The sequence below is a fragment of the Pristiophorus japonicus genome, chromosome 7 (genome assembly GCF_044704955.1).
Source record: "Pristiophorus japonicus isolate sPriJap1 chromosome 7, sPriJap1.hap1, whole genome shotgun sequence".
NCBI lineage: Eukaryota > Metazoa > Chordata > Chondrichthyes > Pristiophoridae > Pristiophorus > Pristiophorus japonicus.
In genome coordinates this window covers 194191618-194211900 of record NC_091983.1, presented here as the reverse complement: position 1 = coordinate 194211900, position 20283 = coordinate 194191618, and the positions used below count along the sequence as shown (strand labels likewise).

The 20283-nt window shown below is 44.2% G+C and overlaps 1 protein-coding gene across 1 annotated transcript; it reads right to left on the bottom strand.

The window, feature by feature from the left end:
* Positions 1-7063: 7063 nt before the first annotated feature.
* Positions 7064-17390, bottom strand: LOC139266920 (putative uncharacterized protein C6orf183). Its single transcript, XM_070884548.1, has 5 exons — positions 17350-17390; positions 16628-16855; positions 15559-15631; positions 9811-9921; positions 7064-7081 (listed from the first exon to the last, which is right to left on the bottom strand). The coding sequence occupies exons 2-5, from the start codon at positions 16762-16764 to the stop codon at positions 7064-7066; spliced, it is 339 nt and encodes a 112-aa protein (XP_070740649.1). The 5' UTR covers positions 16765-16855; positions 17350-17390.
* Between the last annotated feature and the right edge of the window lie 2893 nt (positions 17391-20283).

Sequence of the window (20283 nt, the reverse complement as noted above, 5' to 3'; positions counted from 1 at the left end):
TAATATGGCAGGGGGATGGGAACCAATGCAGGGAGATAGAGGGAAACAAAAAGGAGGCAAAAACAAAAGACAGAAAGGAGATGAGGAAAAGTGGAGGGCAGAGAAACCCAAGGCAAAGAACAAAAAGGGCCATTGTACAGCAAAATTCTAAAAGGACAGAGGGTGTTAAAAAAACAAGCCTAAAGGCTTTGTGTCTTAATGCAAGGAGTATCCGCAATAAGGTGGATGAATTAACTGTGCAAATAGATGTTAACAAATATGATGTGATTGGGATTACGGAGACGTGGCTCCAGGATGAGCAGGGCTGGGAACTCAACATCCAGGGTTATTCAACATTCAGGAAGGATAGAATAAAAGGAAAAGGAGGTGGGGTAGCATTGCTGGTTAAGGAGGAGATTAAGGCAATAGTTAGGAAGGACATTAGCTTGGATGATGTGGAATCTATATGGGTAGAGCTGCAGAACACCAAAGGGCAAAAAACGTTAGTGGGAGTTGTGTACAGACCTCCAAACAGTAGTAGTGATGTTGGGGAGGGCATCAAACAGGAAATTAGGGGTGCGTGCAATAAAGGTGCAGCAGTTATAATGGGTGACTTTAATATGCACATAGATTGGGCTAACCAAACTGGAAGCAATACGGTGGAGGAGGATTTTCTGGAGTGCATAAGGGATGGTTTTTTAGACCAATATGTCGAGGAACCAACTAGGGGGGAGGCCATCTTAGACTGGGTGTTATGTAATGAGAAAGGATTAATTAGCAATCTCGTTGTGCGAGGCCCCTTGGGGAAGAGTGACCATAATATGGTGGAATTCTGCATTAGGATGGAGAATGAAACAGTTAATTCAGAGACCATGGTCCAGAACTTAAAGAAGGCTAACTTTGAAGGTATGAGGCGTGAATTGGCTGAGATGGATTGGCGAATGATACTTAAGGGGTTGACTGTGGATGGGCAATGGCAGACATTTAGAGACCGCATGGATGAACTACAACAATTGTACATTCCTGTCTGGCATAGAAATAAAAAAGGGAAGGTGGCTCAACCGTGGCTATCAAGGGAAATCAGGGATAGTATTAAAGCCAAGGAAGTGGCATACAAATTGGCCAGAAATAGCAGCGAACCTGGGGACTGTGAGAAATTTAGAACTCAGCAGAGGAGGACAAAGGGTTTGATTAGGGCAGGGAAAATGGAGTATGAGAAGAAGCTTGCAGGGAACATTAAGACGGATTGCAAAAGTTTCTATAGATATGTAAAGAGAAAAAGGTTAGTAAAGACAAATGTAGGTCCCCTGCAGTCAGAATCTGGGGAAGTCATAACGGGGAACAAAGAAATGGCGGACCAATTGAACAAGTACTTTGGTTCGGTATTCACGAAGGAGGACACGAACAACCTTCCGGTTATAAAAGGGGTCGGGGGGTCTAGTAAGGAGGAGGAACTGAGGGAAATCCTTATTAGCCGGGAAATTGTGTTGGGGAAATTGATGGGATTGAAGGCCGATAAATCCCCAGGGCCTGATGGACTGCATCCCAGAGTACTTAAGGAGGTGGCCTTGGAAATAGTGGATGCGTTGACAGTCATTTTCCAACATTCCATTGACTCTGGATCAGTTCCTATGGAGTGGAGGGTAGCCAATGTAACCCCACTTTTTAAAAAAGGAGGGAGAGAGAAAACAGGGAATTATAGACCGGTCAGCCTGACATCGGTAGTGGGTAAAATGATGGAATCAATTATTAAGGATGTCATAGCAGTGCATTTGGAAAGAGGTGACATGATAGGTCCAAGTCAGCATGGATTTGTGAAAGGGAAATCATGCTTGACAAATCTTCTGGAATTTTTTGAGGATGTTTCCAGTAGAGTGGATAAGGGAGAACCAGTTGATGTGGTATATTTGGACTTTCAGAAGGCTTTCGACAAGGTCCCACACAAGAGATTGATGTGCAAAGTTAGAGCACATGGGATTGGGGGTAGTGTGCTGACATGGATTGAGAACTGGTTGTCAGACAGGAAGCAAAGAGTAGGAGTAAATGGGTACTTTTCAGAATGGCAGGCAGTGACTAGTGGGGTACCGCAAGGTTCTGTGCTGGGGCCCCAGCTGTTTACACTGTACATTAATGATTTAGATGAGGGGATTAAATGTAGTATCTCCAAATTTGCGGATGACACTAAGTTGGGTGGCAGTGTGAGCTGCGAGGAGGATGCTGTGAGGCTGCAGAGCGACTTGGATAGGTTAGGTGAGTGGGCAAATGCATGGCAGATGAAGTATAATGTGGATAAATGTGAGGTTATCCACTTTGGTGGTAAAAACAGAGAGACAGACTATTATCTGAATGGTGACAGATTAGGAAAAGGGGAGGTGCAAAGAGACCTGGGTGTCATGGTACATCAGTCATTGAAGGTTGGCATGCAGGTGCAGCAGGCGGTTAAGAAAGCAAATGGCATGTTGGCCTTCATAGCAAGGGGATTTGAGTACAGGGGCAGGGAGGTGTTGCTACAGTTGTACAGGGCATTGGTGAGGCCACACCTGGAGTATTGTGTACAGTTTTGGTCTCCTAACCTGAGGAAGGACATTCTTGCTATTGAGGGAGTGCAGCGAAGGTTCACCAGACTGATTCCCGGGATGGCGAGACTGACCTATCAAGAAAGACTGGATCAACTGGGCTTGTATTCACTGGAGTTCAGAAGAATGAGAGGGGACCTCATAGAAACATATAAAATTCTGACGGGGTTAGACAGGTTAGATGCAGGAAGAATGTTCCCAATGTTGGGGAAGTCCAGAACCAGGGGTCACAGTCTAAGGATAAGGGGTAAGCCATTTAGGACCGAGATGCGGAGGAACTTCTTCACCCAGAGAGTGGTGAACCTGTGGAATTCTCTACCACAGAAAGTTGTTGAGGCCAATTCACTAAATATATTCAAAAAGGAGTTAGATGAGGTCCTTACTGCTAGGGGGATCAAGGGGTATGGCGAGAAAGCAGGAATGGGGTACTGAAGTTGAATGTTCAGCCATGAACTCATTGAATGGCGGTGCAGGCTAGAAGGGCCGAATAGCCTACTCCTGCACCTATTTTCTATGTTTCTATGTTTCTATGTTTCTATGACGCATCACAAGCTAGTACCAAACGCTTACATGGATCATACAACACAAGCAATTGGTTTAACTTAACAATTTACTCGCTTTTACAAAGGCATTTTCTTGGCTTTTGCCCCAAACCCATTCGCCCCCTTTGCATAGTAAGACGTGTAGTGGTTCTAGCAATGTGCTGAGACCCGGTAAGAAGTTACCAAAGTAGTTCAAGAGTCCCAGAAACGACCGCAGCTCCGTCACGTTCTGTGGCCTCGGTGGTACTCGATTGCCTCTGTCTTTACGTTGGTGGGCCTGATGCCATCCGCTGCAATCCTCCTTCCCAAGAACTCCACTTCAGGTGCCAGGAAAACGCACTTCGAGCGTTTTAACCTGAGCCCCACGCGGTTGAGTCGATGTTGATGCAGGTGAGGGCCTTCGATGATTCCTCGAGTTCCTGCGTCATGTAGGCTGAAGTCAGGTCCAGCTTCGTGAACGTCTTTCCTCCCGCCAGCATTGCAAAGAGGTCATCGGCCTTTGGTAGTGGGTATTGGTCCTGCAGGGAGAAACGATTGATAGTTACTTTTTAATCACCACAAATTCTGACGGTGCCATCTCCCTTGAGGACTGGGACAATAGGACTGGCCCACTCGCTGAACTCGATCGGTGAAATGATGCCCTCTCTTTGCAGCCGGTCTAGCTCGATCTCTACCCTTTCTCTCATCATGTACGGTATTGCTCTCGCCTTGTGATGGATGGGTCGCGCCCCCGGAATTAGATGGATCGGCACTTTTGCTCCTTGGAATTTCTCGATGCCTGGTTCGAACAGCGAAGGAAATTTGTTTAAGAGCTGGGCACACGAAGTGATAACGCTCGGACATCGTCCCAGTTCCAGCGTATCTTTCCCAGCCAGCTCCTGCCGAGCAGCATTGGACCATCGCCCAGTACCACCCAGAGTGGTAGCTTGTGCACCGCTCCATCATAGGAGACTTTTACGGTAGCACTGCCGATTACAGGAATCAGTTCTTTAGTGTAAGTTCTTAGTTTCGTGCGAACTGGAGTCAAGACTGGCCTTGAGGCCTTGTTGCACCACAATCTTTCGAAAGTCTTTTTGCCCACAGTGGATTGGCTCGCGCCCGTGTCCAACTCCACTGACACCGGGAGTCCATTTAGTTCAACAATCAGCATTGTCGGGTGATAATTTGTGGTGAATGTGTGCATCCCATATACCTCTGCCTGAGGCTCTGATTCGTCATGATCCTCCGTGGATCTGTCCTCCTCTGCAACATGGTGGTTTGCAGGTTTAACAGGCTTTGCAGCTCGCCTGCACATGCGTAGGACGTGTCCCATTGTTCCACAGCCCTTGCAAACGTACTCTTTGAATCGGCATGAATGGAAACGATGATCACCCCCGCAGCGCCAACAAGGTGTTAATGGCCTCACATTCATCACCCTTGATGGTGGATTCTGAGTCATCTGCGGATGTGCAGCTGCAGGTATGTGTGATCTGCTCTGTACGTTACGATTCGAAAACAACATCACTTTGTTCACAGTACTTGTAGCAGCATTTGTGTGCTGAGAGATTTGCTTCGTATTGTCACTGGTGGCAATGAACGCCTGGGCTATCGCTATGGCCTTACTCAAGGTTGGGGTCTCTGCAGTCAAAAGTTTGCGAAGTATGGTTTCATGGCCAATGCCAAGTACAAAAACGTCTCTGAGCATGTGCTTCAAATGTCCTTCAAATTCGCAATGTCCTGCGAGGCGTCTTAGCTCGGCCACATAACTCGCCACTTCCTGGCCTTCAGACCTTTTGTACGTGTAGAACCGGTACCTTGCCATCAGAACGCTTTCCTTCGGGTTCAAATGCTTTCGGACCAGTGTGCACAAATCATCATACGATTTCTCCGTGGATTTCGCTGGAGTGAGCATATTCTTCATGAGGTCATATGTTGGTGCCCCACAGATGGTGAGGAGGATCGCCCTTCGTTTGGCAGCGCTTTCTTCCCCATCTAGCTCGTTGGCCACGAAGTATTGGTCAAGTTGTTCCACAAAAGTTTTCCAATCATCTCCCTCCAAAAATTTCTCCAGGATGTCCACTGTTCTCTGATCTTTGGGTGCGCTATCTGTATCTCGTCGCCAGTTGTTTTGCATGGAGAAAGAGTCTGACTGAACACTGTGAGCTCAAAGTAAAGTGTGACCGTAGTCGTTTATTGCAGGTCTCAAGAGTGCCTCCACAGCCTGTGAAGCCTCCTTAAATACCTGTGCTCCCAAGGGATTATGGGATCCCTTGGGACTCCAGGGGATGAGCCCTCTGGTGGCTGTACAAAGTAAATACAAGTCCACATATATAACACAGATGATGCTTGCATCTGCACACACTCGGAGGTCAAACTCCAAACCATCGTCAACACATTCACCGAAGTGTATGAGAGCATGGGCATTACACTAAACATCCTTGAGACAAAAGTCTTCTACCAACCTGCCCCGGCCACACAGTACTGCCCCCTGATTATCAAAATCCACGACGAGGCCTTGGAAAATGTAGACCATTTCCCATACCTCGGGAGCTTACTGTCAACAAGGGCAGACATCAATGACGAAGTCCAACACCACCTTCAGTGTGCTTTCGGTCGCCTGAGAAAGAGAGTGTTTGAAGACCAGGACCTCAAACTCGGCACCAAGCTCATGGTCTACAGAGCAGTAGTGATACCCGTTCTCCTATATGGCTCAGAGACATGGACTACATACAGCAGGCACCTCAAAACACTGGAGAAGTACCGCTAATGCTGCCTCCGCAAGATTCTGCAAATCCGTTGGCAGGATAGGTGCACCAACGTCAGTGTTCTCGCTCAGGCTAACATGCCCAGCATTGAAGCATTGACCACGCTCGATCAGCTCCGATGCACGGGCCACATCGTCCGCATGCCCGATGCGAGACTCCCAAAACAAACACTCTGCTTGGAGCTCCGACACGGCAAGTGAGCCCCAGGTGGGCAGAGGAAATGCTTCAAGTGCACCCTGCAAGCCTTCCTGAAAAAGTGCAACATCTCCATCGATACCTGGGAATCCCTAGCCCAAGACCGCCCAAAGTGGAGAAGCATTCAGGAAGGCGCCGAGCCTCTTTGCCGAGAGCAAGCGGAAGGAGCACAGGACAACCCAAGCACCCCACCCACCCGTCCCTTCAACCACCATTTTCCCCACCTGTGATAGAGACTATAGGTCCCACATTGGTCTTATCGGTCACCTGAGAACTCATTTTTAGTGTGGAAGCAAGTCATCTTCGACTCCGAGGGACTGCCTAAGAGAGAGTTCTGTTAGGATGAATTAAGATGGGCCGAATGGCCTTTCTCATCTGTAAGTATCTTGTGGTTTTGAGAGGAAAACTAGCTGCTGAGCAAAACAAAGGCAGCCTCTATCCAAACATGGACAGGGGTTCTGCTGTCACATTCTTGGCATCGGAAAACAGAAATCACTGCAAAACACCACCAGTGTTATCTGTGTGGGGAACGTAGAACTTAAAGTGCTACTGAGAAGGAAGATTGCTCTGTCCCTGTTCCCTTTCTAATGATGCAGTATGAATATTTTATGTTATTGCCAATGAGGGAATTGAGTAAGATCATCACTGGATTTTCATACCAACAAGTAGCATTTGCATCTTATAGAAAGAGCACCTTGTCACATATTCAAGACATCCTAAAGTGCTTCACTTCAAAAAGCCACATAACACTAGCAATGCAGTGGGATTAAAATCTTCTCCAATAGCTCATTCACTATTTGGCGTTCTTTCCCAAGCAACTTCTGTCCCTTGCAATATATCATACAATATTCAACAAAATGGCAAAATCAGCAATAAATTACTTCCTAGGTGCTGCATGCACTGTTATTGAATGAGTTCACAGATTACAATTTGTGACTTACCTTATACAGCGGATAAAGTTGCTCAATAATATTGGTATGCTGACAAAATCTCTTCCATCTGAGCATGTGCAGATATTTGCATTGAACTAACTGGTGGATCCGATCTGTAAAAAACTAGTAAAAATGATATTCAATGAAAACAACAGCAACAGATTTAAATACACACGCTATGCAATGGGATGAAGCTGACTAAATTTATGATGCTTTTCACCTCAATGTTGGTAGTGCTAACTCAATGCACATTGCTGCTTCACAGAGCTATGAGGCAAGAGTCAACCAATCATATTTAACTTCAGATAGATCAAGATTTCACTATCAGAACAAGCAAGAAGCTCTGACCACATCAGAAAAGTAATATCTATTTTACTTTATTCCATTTTGATAGCTTGCCACCTCTCTGATGAAATATGGGACAAATTTTCAGAGGCTACCCCTAATGCAGCTCCACACTCATCCCTCAGGATATGCTCATTACAAAGCTGGTGAGATCCTTGGATAACCTTTCCTTTCCCTTAGATAGACCACTGCCACACAACAACAACTTGCATTTAAATAGTAGAAAAATATCCCAAAGCACTTCATAGAGTTGTAATCCGACAAAAATGGATGCCAAGACAAAGAAGGAGATATTAGGAGGCATGGCCAAAAGCTTGGTCAAAGAGGTGGATTATAAGCAGAGAGGGAGATGCAGAGGGGTTTAGAAACATAGAAACATAAAAAAAATGTGCAGGAATAGGCCATTCGGCCCTTCGAGCCTGCACCACCATTCAATATGATCATGGCTGATCATGCAACTTCAGTACTCCAATCCTGCTTTCTCTCCATAGCCCTTGATCCCTTTAGCCATAAGGGCCATATCTAACTCACTCTTGAATATATCTAACGAATTGGCCTCAACAACTTTCTGTGGTAGAGAATTCCACAGGTTCATAATTCTCTGAGTAAAGAAGTTTCTCCTCATCTCGGTACTAAATGGCTTACCCCTTATCCTTAGACTGTGACCCCTGGTTCTGGACTTCCCCAACATCGGGAACATTCTTCCTGCATTTAACCTGTCCAATCCCGTTAGAATTTTATATGTTTCTATGAGATCCCCTCTCATTCTTCTAAATTCCAGTGAATATAAGCCTAGGCGATCCAGTCTTTCTTCATATGTCAGTCCTGCCATCCCAGGAATCAGTCTGGTGAACCTTCGCAGCACACCCTCAATAGCAAGAATGTCCTTCCTCAGATTAGGAGACCAAAACTGTACACAATATTCAAGGTGTGGCCTCACCAAGGCCCTGTACAACTGCAGTAAGACCTCCCTGCTCCTATACTCAAATCCCCTTGCTATGAAGGAATTCCAGAGCATGGGCCTTGGCAACTGAACTGATAGCTAAAAATGGTGGGGCAAAGGGGGAGGAAGATGCACAAGAGGCCATAGTTGGAGACATTATTTGCAGACAATCACCTGTTGCAACTAGTAGTAGGTGCATTGAAATGTAATGTTCACATTTCAATGTGAATGCCTGTTGTGGAACTTATCAAGATCAACTGTACGAACTTAACTGTACAGCAATTCATATCCAGTATTACACCTACATAACTAGCATTTTACCAAAAACACAATGGAGCCAAAATTGCCCCCTGACTCAGAGTGGGCGCACTCACCAGTTTTGAAGCTTTTTCTCCGCCCCAATCCATGTCGGGTCGGCTGCAGGGCGGAAGTACCGTTGTGTCGGGTCGGCAGCCGCTCCAAGTCATCAGTTAAAGAGGAGAACTGCTGCGAGTACTGCATGGGGTTTAGTTAAGCCCTCTGGGCCACCAGGGATGTTTTCGGCCAGGCCAGTGGCCTGGCACCCAAGAGGAGGTGCCGTGCTGCCTGTTGGTTGCCCGGTCGAACCCGTGGCTGCCATTGTCGGGCCGACCTTGGAGTTGGCCGACAAATAAAATAAAATGGCATCTGCGGCAGTGCGCCCTCCCCTTTCAGGGCGGACGTGCCACCCAGCCACACACAGCTTCCCGCAGGCGAAACCGGTCAGTGGCACCGACCTTGGGGCAATTTCCCACGGGGTAATTTCCCATGCGAGATGGAAAGGGGGATGTCGCCGGTTGGAAGGGGGTCAGCGCGTGCCCGACGGGGCGGCAGTACGGGCGGCACAGAAACACGTTCCCGTCGCTCCTGGCCCGGGGGCAATTTAGGATGGGTGAGTCCTATCCGCTCCATTCTTGCCTCTTAGAGGCGGTAATGGGCCTTAGGAGGGGGGGCAATTTTGGCCCCAAATACCTCTAATACAAGACAAATTTGTGTTAAAAGGAAATTTACATCATTTTTTTAATTAAAACATAAGATTTGAATCACAGTAATAGAAGCTGACAAAAATAGGCAATGCAGCTTTAGCTATGTTGTTTGTTCCCCCAAAGAACAAATAGACTGTGTATTGTGGTGTGGTATAGGCACATATAAACCAGACGGTCTCACAAGTAATCTTTGGTTTGTGCTAAGTTAGCTAGTCCCAGATGAGGCAGCAGTTCAGATGCTACAGTTCACCTCAACACCCTGAGTGGAGGGGGAATAATCAACCAGGGTTCCCATTTGTGATTGCGATCCAGTGACCCTCACTGGATAGTGAAAGTGAGTGAACATGTGGCAACAGCACGATTGGGCACTCATGTGACATCCCCTTGTCACCGAAGATCCTGCCTTGGATCACATATGAAGAATGGCTACATGAGCAAAATACTGGAGAGTTACTGGTGCTCATTGATTGTACCAGAGTCGGTGCCTTCAGCCGAGAAAGAGAGATTGAGAAAAACGCTTGACACTATTTATCTATTTACGCTATGTTACCTGGTGGAGGAGAAGAGGTAAACTATCGGCCGTGTACTCCTGTTTCAGACAGCTCTCCAGCTCTCTCTGCATGACATCCACCTGAATTAGAAGTGGTTTTGCTTCAGCCACCTACCAAAAGAAACAACAAAAATGTGGTTTAAACCATTCACCACAAAGGTAGTTCCAGGATTTCCAACGGATGTGGGGAACGTTTTCCAATTTTACTGCAGTACAATTTTCCAGTGTACTGCATAATGCCATAGATAGGACCAGTGAAGTCTTGGTGCTACAACTGGAGAGTCTGCTTATTAATTTTCATTAACCAGATCTGTATTACAATGGACCATTAACCAATTTCCTGATAGGTGCTGAAAGAAAATCCTTTGCCGCTTTAAAGTTCTAAGTCCCTACTTAAAGAATTATCTGCATCTATATTACAAATAGTATTTGTTTATTAAGTAAACTTTTAAAATTTTTGTTTTTGCCAATGTATTTATTTTTTCCTCTTTAGGTCGATGCACCCTGCCCTGTGGAAAAGTGCCTGTCTTCTGCTTCAAACCTCTCCTTCCTCCTGGCAGCTCAGTGGAGACTGAGGACTTGCTGTGTGAGGAACTATTGGCACAAACCCACATCCCAACACTCCTTGGCGCAGTCTGTTGAACCACCAACATGCTGTGCCACCTGTCGCAGTTAATTATTTCTTGTTTTCTTCAGGTTTTTTTGAAACAGAAAACATTGTCCACAAAGAACTACTTGTATTTCAAAAATAAATACACATCTGCAAGGACCTGGTGGACTGTATAGAAAGAACTCTCAGTTTATTCTGAGTAGGTGTTTAAAATCGATTCATGTCACCCCTTAAAAGAAAAAGTATTTGCATTTATATAGTGCCTTTCACGACCACCAGACATCTCAAGGCACTTTATAACCAATAAATACTTTTGGAGTGTAGTCACTGTTGTAGTGTTGCGAGATTTCTGCTTTTATCAGTTTTTATAATGCAAAATAACATTTCAACAATGCACTTCTTTATCATATATAAGCTGATTGTATATTTTCCTGATAATCAACTATTCCTTATCATTAACAAATTTACATTAGAATCACTAATCCTTCAGCAGGAGTGTCAGCATGATTGCATTCACGGCACTGAATGCTGTCTGTCAGCATCCACCATGACAGGTATTGCCAAAATAACTGAATCAGGTCTAAATACAATCATGGCTGAAAACGCCACTGATTTTAATGGCCAGAAAATTGGGAACATCATGAATTAGATGCTCTACCCACCATGCTGATTCTCCAATCTGTGCTGTCATCAGGCTATAGTCCGCTCACTTTCGGTTCGGAGGTAACAATATCTTATTAATAATGTTATGTAGGATGCATACATCCTGGTTACAAACCTTAGTTCCTGTTATTGCCTTTGTGTCCCTTTTCCCATTGTAACTGCCAACATTTCCCATGCTATGTCAATGTTCATAATCTTGGTTTCTTTGATGAAACAAATGAATCACCAAAAATGCTTTTTCAGAATATTTTTATCAGTAACTGATATTTCTATGTCCAAAATGAGATTTTAAACAAATATTTTTTTAACTTACCCATTGAATTGTCTTTTGTCTTAAATACGGAGACCTAAACTGTACGCAGCACTCTAGGGGCCCAAAATTGGTCGACACGCAAGGTTCGCCCATTTCTCGGCAGTATGTCAGAGGTCTGCATCGGGCGGTATGTATCTTAGTAGTCGATGCAGATTGAGTTTCTGTTCGATGGGCGGTGCGACACAGAACTGCGCATGCGCAAGTTTTTTTCCCTGTTTTTTTTACATAAGCGTTTTATCCGCGATTTCGGCAGTCAGGGGTCACCCGCGCATGCACAGTGAGTTGAAGAGAGAGAGTGAACAGCAGCAAGGTAGTCGACGGGCAGTGAGTTTAAAAATACACAGCATAGTGTAAATTGCTAGCAACTAATAATTCTTCACTTTGAAGACAAGAAGAGATATTTAACAAACCAAAATTCATACCAGTAAAAAGATTATGACAATGTTAAAAAATACATCAAAGTGCATGAACATCGAGAAGGAGGGGAGGTTGAGGGCGCCTGCCTTCGATGAGACGGAGTTACCTGCCCTTCTGGAGCAGATAACTGAGAGGTACTCTGAGCTAACCAAGGGTGGTCGTGGAAAGACCCCCCTCAAAGGAGTACAACCGAATATGGGACGAGATCAGGGAGGCTGTGTCCTCTAAAAGTACGATGGTACGCACCGGGGAAAGGTGCCGTAAGAAGTGGCATTGAGGCATTGAGACAAGAGGATCAATACAGTGCTTTTTTTAATGTGTGTGTGTGTGTGTGTGTGTGTGTGTGTGTGTGTGTGTGCGATGTTAAATAGATTGAAGATTTTTACTTTGATTTACTTTACTTTCTGCAGAAAAAGACATCTGCAATCGCAGCCGATCAGCATCGCACGAGGGGAGGACCCACAACCCAGGAGCCTCTTACTGATATTGAGATCCGTGCCCTGTCCCTGGTTGGGGATAGCAACCGTGCCACCACCGGCATTGGAGCTGACCCACTCACACAAGAAGATGGTAAGTTGAATAAAATGAAGTCTGTGTTGCGGTCCTCTCATGTCATGTAATGTAACTGTAACTGTAATGTTGGCCTGATGTAATGTAATGTAAGATTATTGTACAGGTTGAACCTCCCTTATCCAGATCTCTCTTATCCAGAACCACCCCTCGTCCAGAACCATTACCGGCCACCGGGTGGCGCATGCGCAGAATTCCGACATGAACAAATGAAGCCGACTCCCGCAATCGCTGGTCTGACCCCGAGATCCACCGCCCCCCCACCCCCATGAGCTTTCTGCCCCACTCCCAGCCCCAAGCCAGCCAGCCCCATATCCCCTTGCTCAGTACCTGTACCATCCAATTTAATGTGACCACCCCTGGTCTGGAAAAATCCCTTATCCAGAACAGGCCAGGTCCCGTGGGTTCCAGATAATGGAGGCTCAACCTGTACTGTAATGTTGGCCTGATGTAATGTAATGTAAATTTATTGCACTGTAATATTGGCCTCATGTGATGCATTGGATTGTTGGGGGCATGTAACGCAATGCATATATGTATTCTGTCTTCGATATGTAATTCAGTACTGCAGCTGTGGTGGACATTTAAGTAAGACTACGATAAGTTACTGCACTATGTACTAATGTAACCCTGACCACTCCCCTGGTGCCCAGCTTTTTTAAATGTTGTTTTGTACTTCCAGACTCGGATGATTCAGACCACAGCGACACAGATGATAGACCCACTGCCTCCACCTCTGGCATCACACAGCCCTCTCCTGATGAGGAAGATGAAGAGGAACAGGAACAGCCGCTGATCCGGCAGCCAGTGGAGGTGGAGCTGAGGGTGAAGACGGAGGAGATACACCAGCTCCATGTGGGACAGCTGGAACATCTTCCACCACGGAATCTGTAATCAGGGGATTCCCCCATGGCTCCTCTGATTCTGCTGGACCAAGCCGTGCGCAGCAAGGCACCCCCAGTGTTGCAGGGCCTTTGCCGCAGCGATGGAGGTTGCTGTAGGCGTATACCAGGACATGGTGCGTCTGTCACAGGCCAGCATCGACAAGGTCGAGAGCTGCTCAAGGCCATGACTACAATAGCCACAAACATCGCAGCTCTATCAGAGTGGCAGTCAGAGGAAAGGTTGCGTATGATTGCTGCGATAGAGCGGATCGCCAACACCGTCGAAGCCATGCGGCAATTAACGGGATCGGGACATGGCGCGGAACACCCCTCCCCCACACCCCGTGCCATGGTAGTCAGGTCAACAGCACCTGAAGCTGGGGAGCTGACATCATCTCCCAGCCCTGAAGCCTCGCCTTCCACATTGCAAGCTTCTCCTGAGGCCCCAGTTATTGCGCCTGCAATGTCTGACCGCCCCCCCCCATCCCACCCCAATGACAACAACGGCACTTGGGGTGCGGTGCTGCACGCCGGCTTGGTATCAACATGGGGAGGTCCATGCCCATGGGCACTGGGAAAGGGAAGGGCGGGAGTAAGAAAGGGGGGAATAGTCCCAAGGGTGGTGTAGCACGTGGGCGTGGAAGGGGCAGAGGGTGTGGGCAGGGAAAGTAAAGGGTCTTTTTGTTGTAATTGAGGTTATATTTGTAAAAGTTTATTAAAGGTGTAAAAGTTTTGTTAAAGTTGTTATTAAAGTTGTTATTAAAGTTGTTATTAAAGTTGTTATTAAAGTTGTTATTAAAGTTGTTATTAAAGTTGTTATTAAAGTTGTTATTAAAGTTGTAAGTTTTACAAAGTTTTAAAATTGTTATATATTTTTTACATTTTTACATAAATGTTTGAATTGAATTTAAGCACTCTTGTACAGGGTTAAACTTTTCCCTGAATATCCTTTGTGGGTAAGGCCTCCTCCTCATCATCATCATCATCATTCTGCGACCTCTTCCATTACCCTTATAACTCTTCTCAATAAACTTCCTCACATCCGGTTCCTCCATTAGACAGGTTGTCAGCAATACAGGCTGAGATAATAGAGGCCCCATTCTTTTTAAATCTCCACAATATTTTTCAATTAAAAAAATATAACTAAAATGAGTTCTATCTTAATAAGTTACTCAGTAATAGTAAATATATCTTTTCCAATCAAAATCACACTGTAAAATCACTGTTCATCTCAGAGATAGAAGTGCTGCTTTAGCTGACAGTTCCCGATTTCCAAAATGGCGGATCCATGTACTCCGCCCATTCCCGCCCACTTATGTAAAACTACCTTTTCCAGGAAGGTATGCAGCTCCAGTGATATGTCAGCGGTATTGACCAAAATCGCATTTTTGGATGGTATGTCTGTGGTACGTGGGCAGTAGGGGGCGGTATGTGGACCAATTTCGACCCCTAGGTGTGGCCTCACCAATACCCTATACAGTTGTAGCAGGACTTCTCTGCTTTTATACTCTATCCCCCTTACAATAAAGGCCAACATTCCATTTGCCTTCCTGATTACTTGCTGTACCTGCATACTAACCTTTTGTGTTTCATGCGCAAGGACCCCCAGGTCCCTCTGTACTGCAGTACTTTGCAATTTTTCTCCATTTAAAGTATAATTTGCTTTTCTATTTTTTCTGCCAAAGTGGATAACCTCACATTTTCCCACATTATACTCCATCTGTAAAATTGTTGCCCACTCACTTAGCCTGTCTATATCCCTTTGCAGATTGTTGTGTCCTCCTCACAATTTGCTCTCCCATCCATCTTTGTATCATCAGCAAACTTGGCTACATTACACTAGGTCCCTTCATCCAAGTCATTAATGTAGATTGTAAATAGTTGAGGCCCTAGCACCGATACCTGCAGCATCCCACTAGTTACTGTTTCCCAACCGTAAAATTACCCATTTATCCCGAATCTCTGTTTTCTGTTAGTTAGCTAATCATCTATTCATGCTAATATATTACCCCCAACCCCATGAACTCTTATCTTGTGCAGTAACCTTTTATATGGCACCTTATCGAATGCCTTCTGGAAATCCAAATACACCATATCCACTGGTTCCCACTTATCCATTTGTTACATCTTCAAAGAGCTCCAACAAATTTGTCAAACATGATTTCCCTTTCATAAAACCATGCTGACTCTGCTTGATTGAATTATGCTTTTCCAAATGTCCTGCTACTGCTTCCTTACTGCCAGGCACTGCTCCCCATGCTATGTGCACTTTAACATTTCTGAACGTTTACCTGCAAACCCTTCTTCAAGAGCAGTTCGCGTTCCTTTCTGAAATATGAAATGTCCTTCGGTGTGCAAACAGAACTGAAAAAAATGCAAACACATTAAAGTGAAAGTAGGAACGATGTCACATTGTGAGATGCAAGGGCATTACGAAGTGTTTAAAATCAATTATATCAATTGGTTATCTGTGCTGTTTACTGCAGTTGGTGGATTCTAAGCATTGATTGGTTATTTCAGCAAATTGATTTCTATCAGTAAAAATCAATGGTGAAAGACGCAGCAAAGCATATGTGTAACATGACAGATTGCAAGTTTGGGATTTAGCATGTACGGAAACCCTAAACTTGCGGCCAGTTTCAAAGGCCGTATGACGGCGAATGCTGACAGTTCGCCGGCATGTCGACTGCAAATTCAGGGCAATTTTTTTTAGTGCAAAATATTGTAAAGATTCAACCTTAGGATGCATTAACACCGAAGCTACCAATTTGAGACCTGTAGTTGTAGTTCAGGTTTCAGACGGGCAGAATATTGCTTGGCTCTTGCCTGGCTAGAAATTTAACTATCTTGTTCAGGGGAGTATTCTGCACTTGCCTTGATAAATGCTGAATGCCAACTCCCAAAAGTTAGAAAGTTAAATGTTTAGGAATAGGAAAAAAATAGTCAGTTAAGTTTACAAGTATATATACATGGATATACACTCCAGGAGCGGTCAAACCAAAGTTATATGATATTACTATCATTCCACTTGCTCCAGAGTCATGATCAAAACCTAATTCCAGATTTACACTCACTGGTCCAAAGTTTAAATCACTTCACAATGATGCTAAACTTGCATTGTAAATGTACTCTTAGTGTTGCACAAATGAATAGGCATCAGAAGATACATCCCATCACGTCATGGTGAAATGCATCGGGACACCACAGTAGCTTTCTTACAATTTCAGTATGATACTGGTTAGGCTTTTTGCTTTATTTGTGCGAGCACACGAGTAGTGTTTTTTTTAAACTGCACATTTGTGCTGCGTATTTCAAAATGTAACAAAAAACATCAATGGAGCAGTGCTTACTCAATGTTACCTGAAAGGGCGTGTATGTGCTCCTTGTAACATTCCATTTTCTTCAATCTCTAACTTTAGTTCTGCCAGCTCTCCAGCCAACTCATTCTCCATAATCCGGATCCTTGCAGTAGCGGAGACTTTGTACGTTTCACCCATTGCTCACAAGACTGGCTACCAAGTCGCTGGCGTAGGACTTGAACCCTAAGTCTTCTGGCTCAGAGGCGAGAGTGCTGCCACTGAGCCAAGGCTGGCAAATTGAATAACACATGAAATAAGTACATTTCTGTATTTCCCTACACCAATTTAGACCGATTCTGCACTACAACGACACGAAAGCGACAACCAAAATATTTCCGCAATGTCACTCTGACCCTTGAAACATTTGATTTTTTTAAAAAGCCGCTTTATTCCAATTGTTATATCGAAAGGCAATGGACGGCGTCAGTGCTTGTACAACAGTTAAAATGGCTGGGGTTCAAATAACCAAAGTCAGTCACTTAACAGCCTCTAGTCTGTTTTTATGTCGTTTAACTCTCGGATTCTACCTGTAGAACTCGAGCTGTTTACAATTCCGGCGTCAAACAGCCCGTCACTTGAGATTAAAAGCCCTTTGCGGAATAGCAACATGGGCTTGCTTTTTGCCGCGGGAATCACACGAATAATAAGTTGCAAACCAGCATTTTAATCTGTTTTACTCTATCAGAAGATATCCAGAAGAGTTTTTAAAAGCATTTCCCAAACCTGGACGTGAAAATCTCACCAACAAATCTGAGCAGAGTGTCAGTGAGCCATGTGTCGCGGGAGGGCGGGGAGTCACCAGGGCAACAATATCAACATTCACAATTGTCCAATCTTCTCTCACTTATTGCGGCGTCTGGGCCATTCATCTCTAAACCACTCATCTTGTCTCACGTTATTCTTTAACGCCCTTAAAACACTTAAACATTTATTGACTTCCCCCTCCTCGGCGCTCAGACTCGTCCATTTGTAGCTATAGCAACGCGTGTACGCTGCACAAGTCAGGGAGGTGATTGATTCAGCAGTGCCAGATTCTGCAACCGCTGTATCTGCAGATTGATGCAGCTCCATAAGTAATATAGGTAGTCTCGGTTCAAATTGTACCAATTTTTTTCATAATTAGCATTAAAAAAGTCTGGTTTTAGATCCCCAAAATTATAAAAAAATCAATCAATTCAACAAAAAATAAAAGTACTGCTACATTGGTAGGCTGCAAATTTAGTAATTACATAAAATTACAAAGAATATACAGCACAGAAACAGGCTATTTGGCCCAACCAGTCTGCCGATGTCAAGTCCACCTGATCTGTCTAGTAAATACTGAAGCAAAGTAATTATTTAATATTTTTACCATGTCACTATCGTTGCCTGTGGTTTTATCCTTAGTGGCCCTATTCCCATTCTGACTTTCCTTTTTTTATTTATGTGCTAATAGAATGTTTTACTATTTTGTTTTATATTCCCTGATAATTTAATTTCATAGTTCCTCTTTGCCCTCTTAATTTTTGTTGACTTCTAATCTCTTCCTATTCTCCCTTCTCCTGTTCTCCCCTGTTGCCCATGTACTTAGTGTATGCTTTCCTTACCCTTTATTCATCTATGGTGGCTCATTCATGTTTAGCTTGTTCTTGTTTTTAGCGGAATATATTTTCCTGGACTCTGTTGAATACAGTTTTAAACATTTCCCATTGTTGTTCCACATCATTGTTTGCCAATATTGTTGTCCATTTTATTGTTCCAGGTTCTATTCTCAGCCCCTCAAAATTGGCCTATTCTCCAGCTATTACCCATGTCTTCGTCATACTTATTCCTTCTCAATTTTTTTATCTTAAAGTGTGTTATATTATGGTCACTATTTCCTAGATATTGCTCTACTTTTACTTCTCTTATCTGCTCTGGTTCATTCCCCATTACTAGATCCAATAGTGTAAGGGGGTAGAGTATTGTAAGGGGATAAAATACTGTCACCAAAGTGGAAGTAGACATTCGCTTATATGCATGTAAAGCTCGCTTATAAAACTCACTTACAAATGGGTTTTAAAATGGAGAACAGCTAAAAAGCAAAGCTTGCTGGTAAATGAACCATCATAAGTAACCAACAATGCATTGAACCCTAGCACAGACTGATAGAAGATGGAAACAACAGATTCAGTACAGAACAACACTTGCCAAGGACAGTAGAGAGTAAGTTGTTTGGGAACATAGATTATAGCAGCATGGGAATGGGATAGTATTGACTGGTAGTTTTGACTAGAGTTCTTGGGAGAGGGATAAGGAGGCACCACCCTGGGAAACAAGGTTAATCAACACGTCATGAGGAACCGAGGCAAAGTTGACGCTACTAAAAAACACATTCCATAAGACTGACAGGTGATGGAAGATGGAAAGGTTGGGGGAACCACTCAGAGCCAGTCTGATAAGGGTCAATGAAACTTTGCTGATAAGCAGTAGGCCAATCGGTGGTTTTGTAAGAGGGTCACATACCTCAGAAAATGTATAACTGTTGATGTAGAAACCTCTGTTCTTAGAAGGTTCATCCGTGAACTCTTCCCCTGCATGCTTGAAAAAGACCGGTTGAACCGAGGTTTCGTCTGAGTGATTCCGTGGTGGCATTAACGGGCGGGCAGGTATCGATTCCTTATATCAGGGAGTCCACCGTGAAGAAAAGTCTTCTTTTTACCCCAACAGATAGCGAATCCTCCCTCATCGGGCTTCTTACATATTGGATTAGAAAGAAGTCCTGTACACATTGTAGGAACTCCATTCCCTTATCTCCTTTACCTACATCGTCTGGCCAATTAATTTGGGGAAGTTGAAATCCCCCATGATTATTATTCTATGTTTTTTACTAATTTCCCTAATTTGTTTGCATATTAGTTGGCCTGTAGACTACTCCTATTAGTGGTTGATCCTTTATTATCTTTTATCTCTAGCCACATGGATTCTATTTCTGTCTTATAGCTGTGTCACTTTTTTCTACTGCCGTTAATTTATCTAATAAGCACACCTTTTTTCCGTCTCTAACTTTTCTAAATATGTTGCACCCTGCAATGTTTAATTTCCAGTTCTGATTTTTCTATCAGTAATCTCTACTACAGAAAGGTTCCTTGCAACATATTATTACCTCCAGATCCCCTTTATTACAGATACTGTGCATTGCTGTATTGAAGGTTTATCTCATTTTTAATAGCAGGTCCTCTCGCTTTATTTTTAACTATCTTTTTACTCCCTTTCTTTATTTATTCCCTGGTCATCTATATCATTCGCAGCCTGATTTAAGTGAAACCCGTCCCAACGGAACAGCTCCCTCTTTCCCCAGTCCTTCCAAATTGCTACACTGCCTTGACTTTTCTCTTTAGATTTCTAAATTTCTCCTCAGCTGACCCCACCCTCCCACTTTTTTTTAAAGTTTAAAACCCTATCTACAGCTTTAGTTTTCGATCTGCCAGGGCACTGGTTGCAGCCTGATTTAAGTGAAACCCGTCCCAACGGAACAGCTCCCTCTTTCCCCAGTACTGAGTACACTGAATCGAAATCCCTTCCTCCCACACCACGCTGCAGCATGCATTTAACTCTCTGATCTGCTTATCCCTATGCCAATTTGCACGTTGCTCAGGTAACAATCCAGATATTATTACCTTTGAGGTTCTGCGTTTT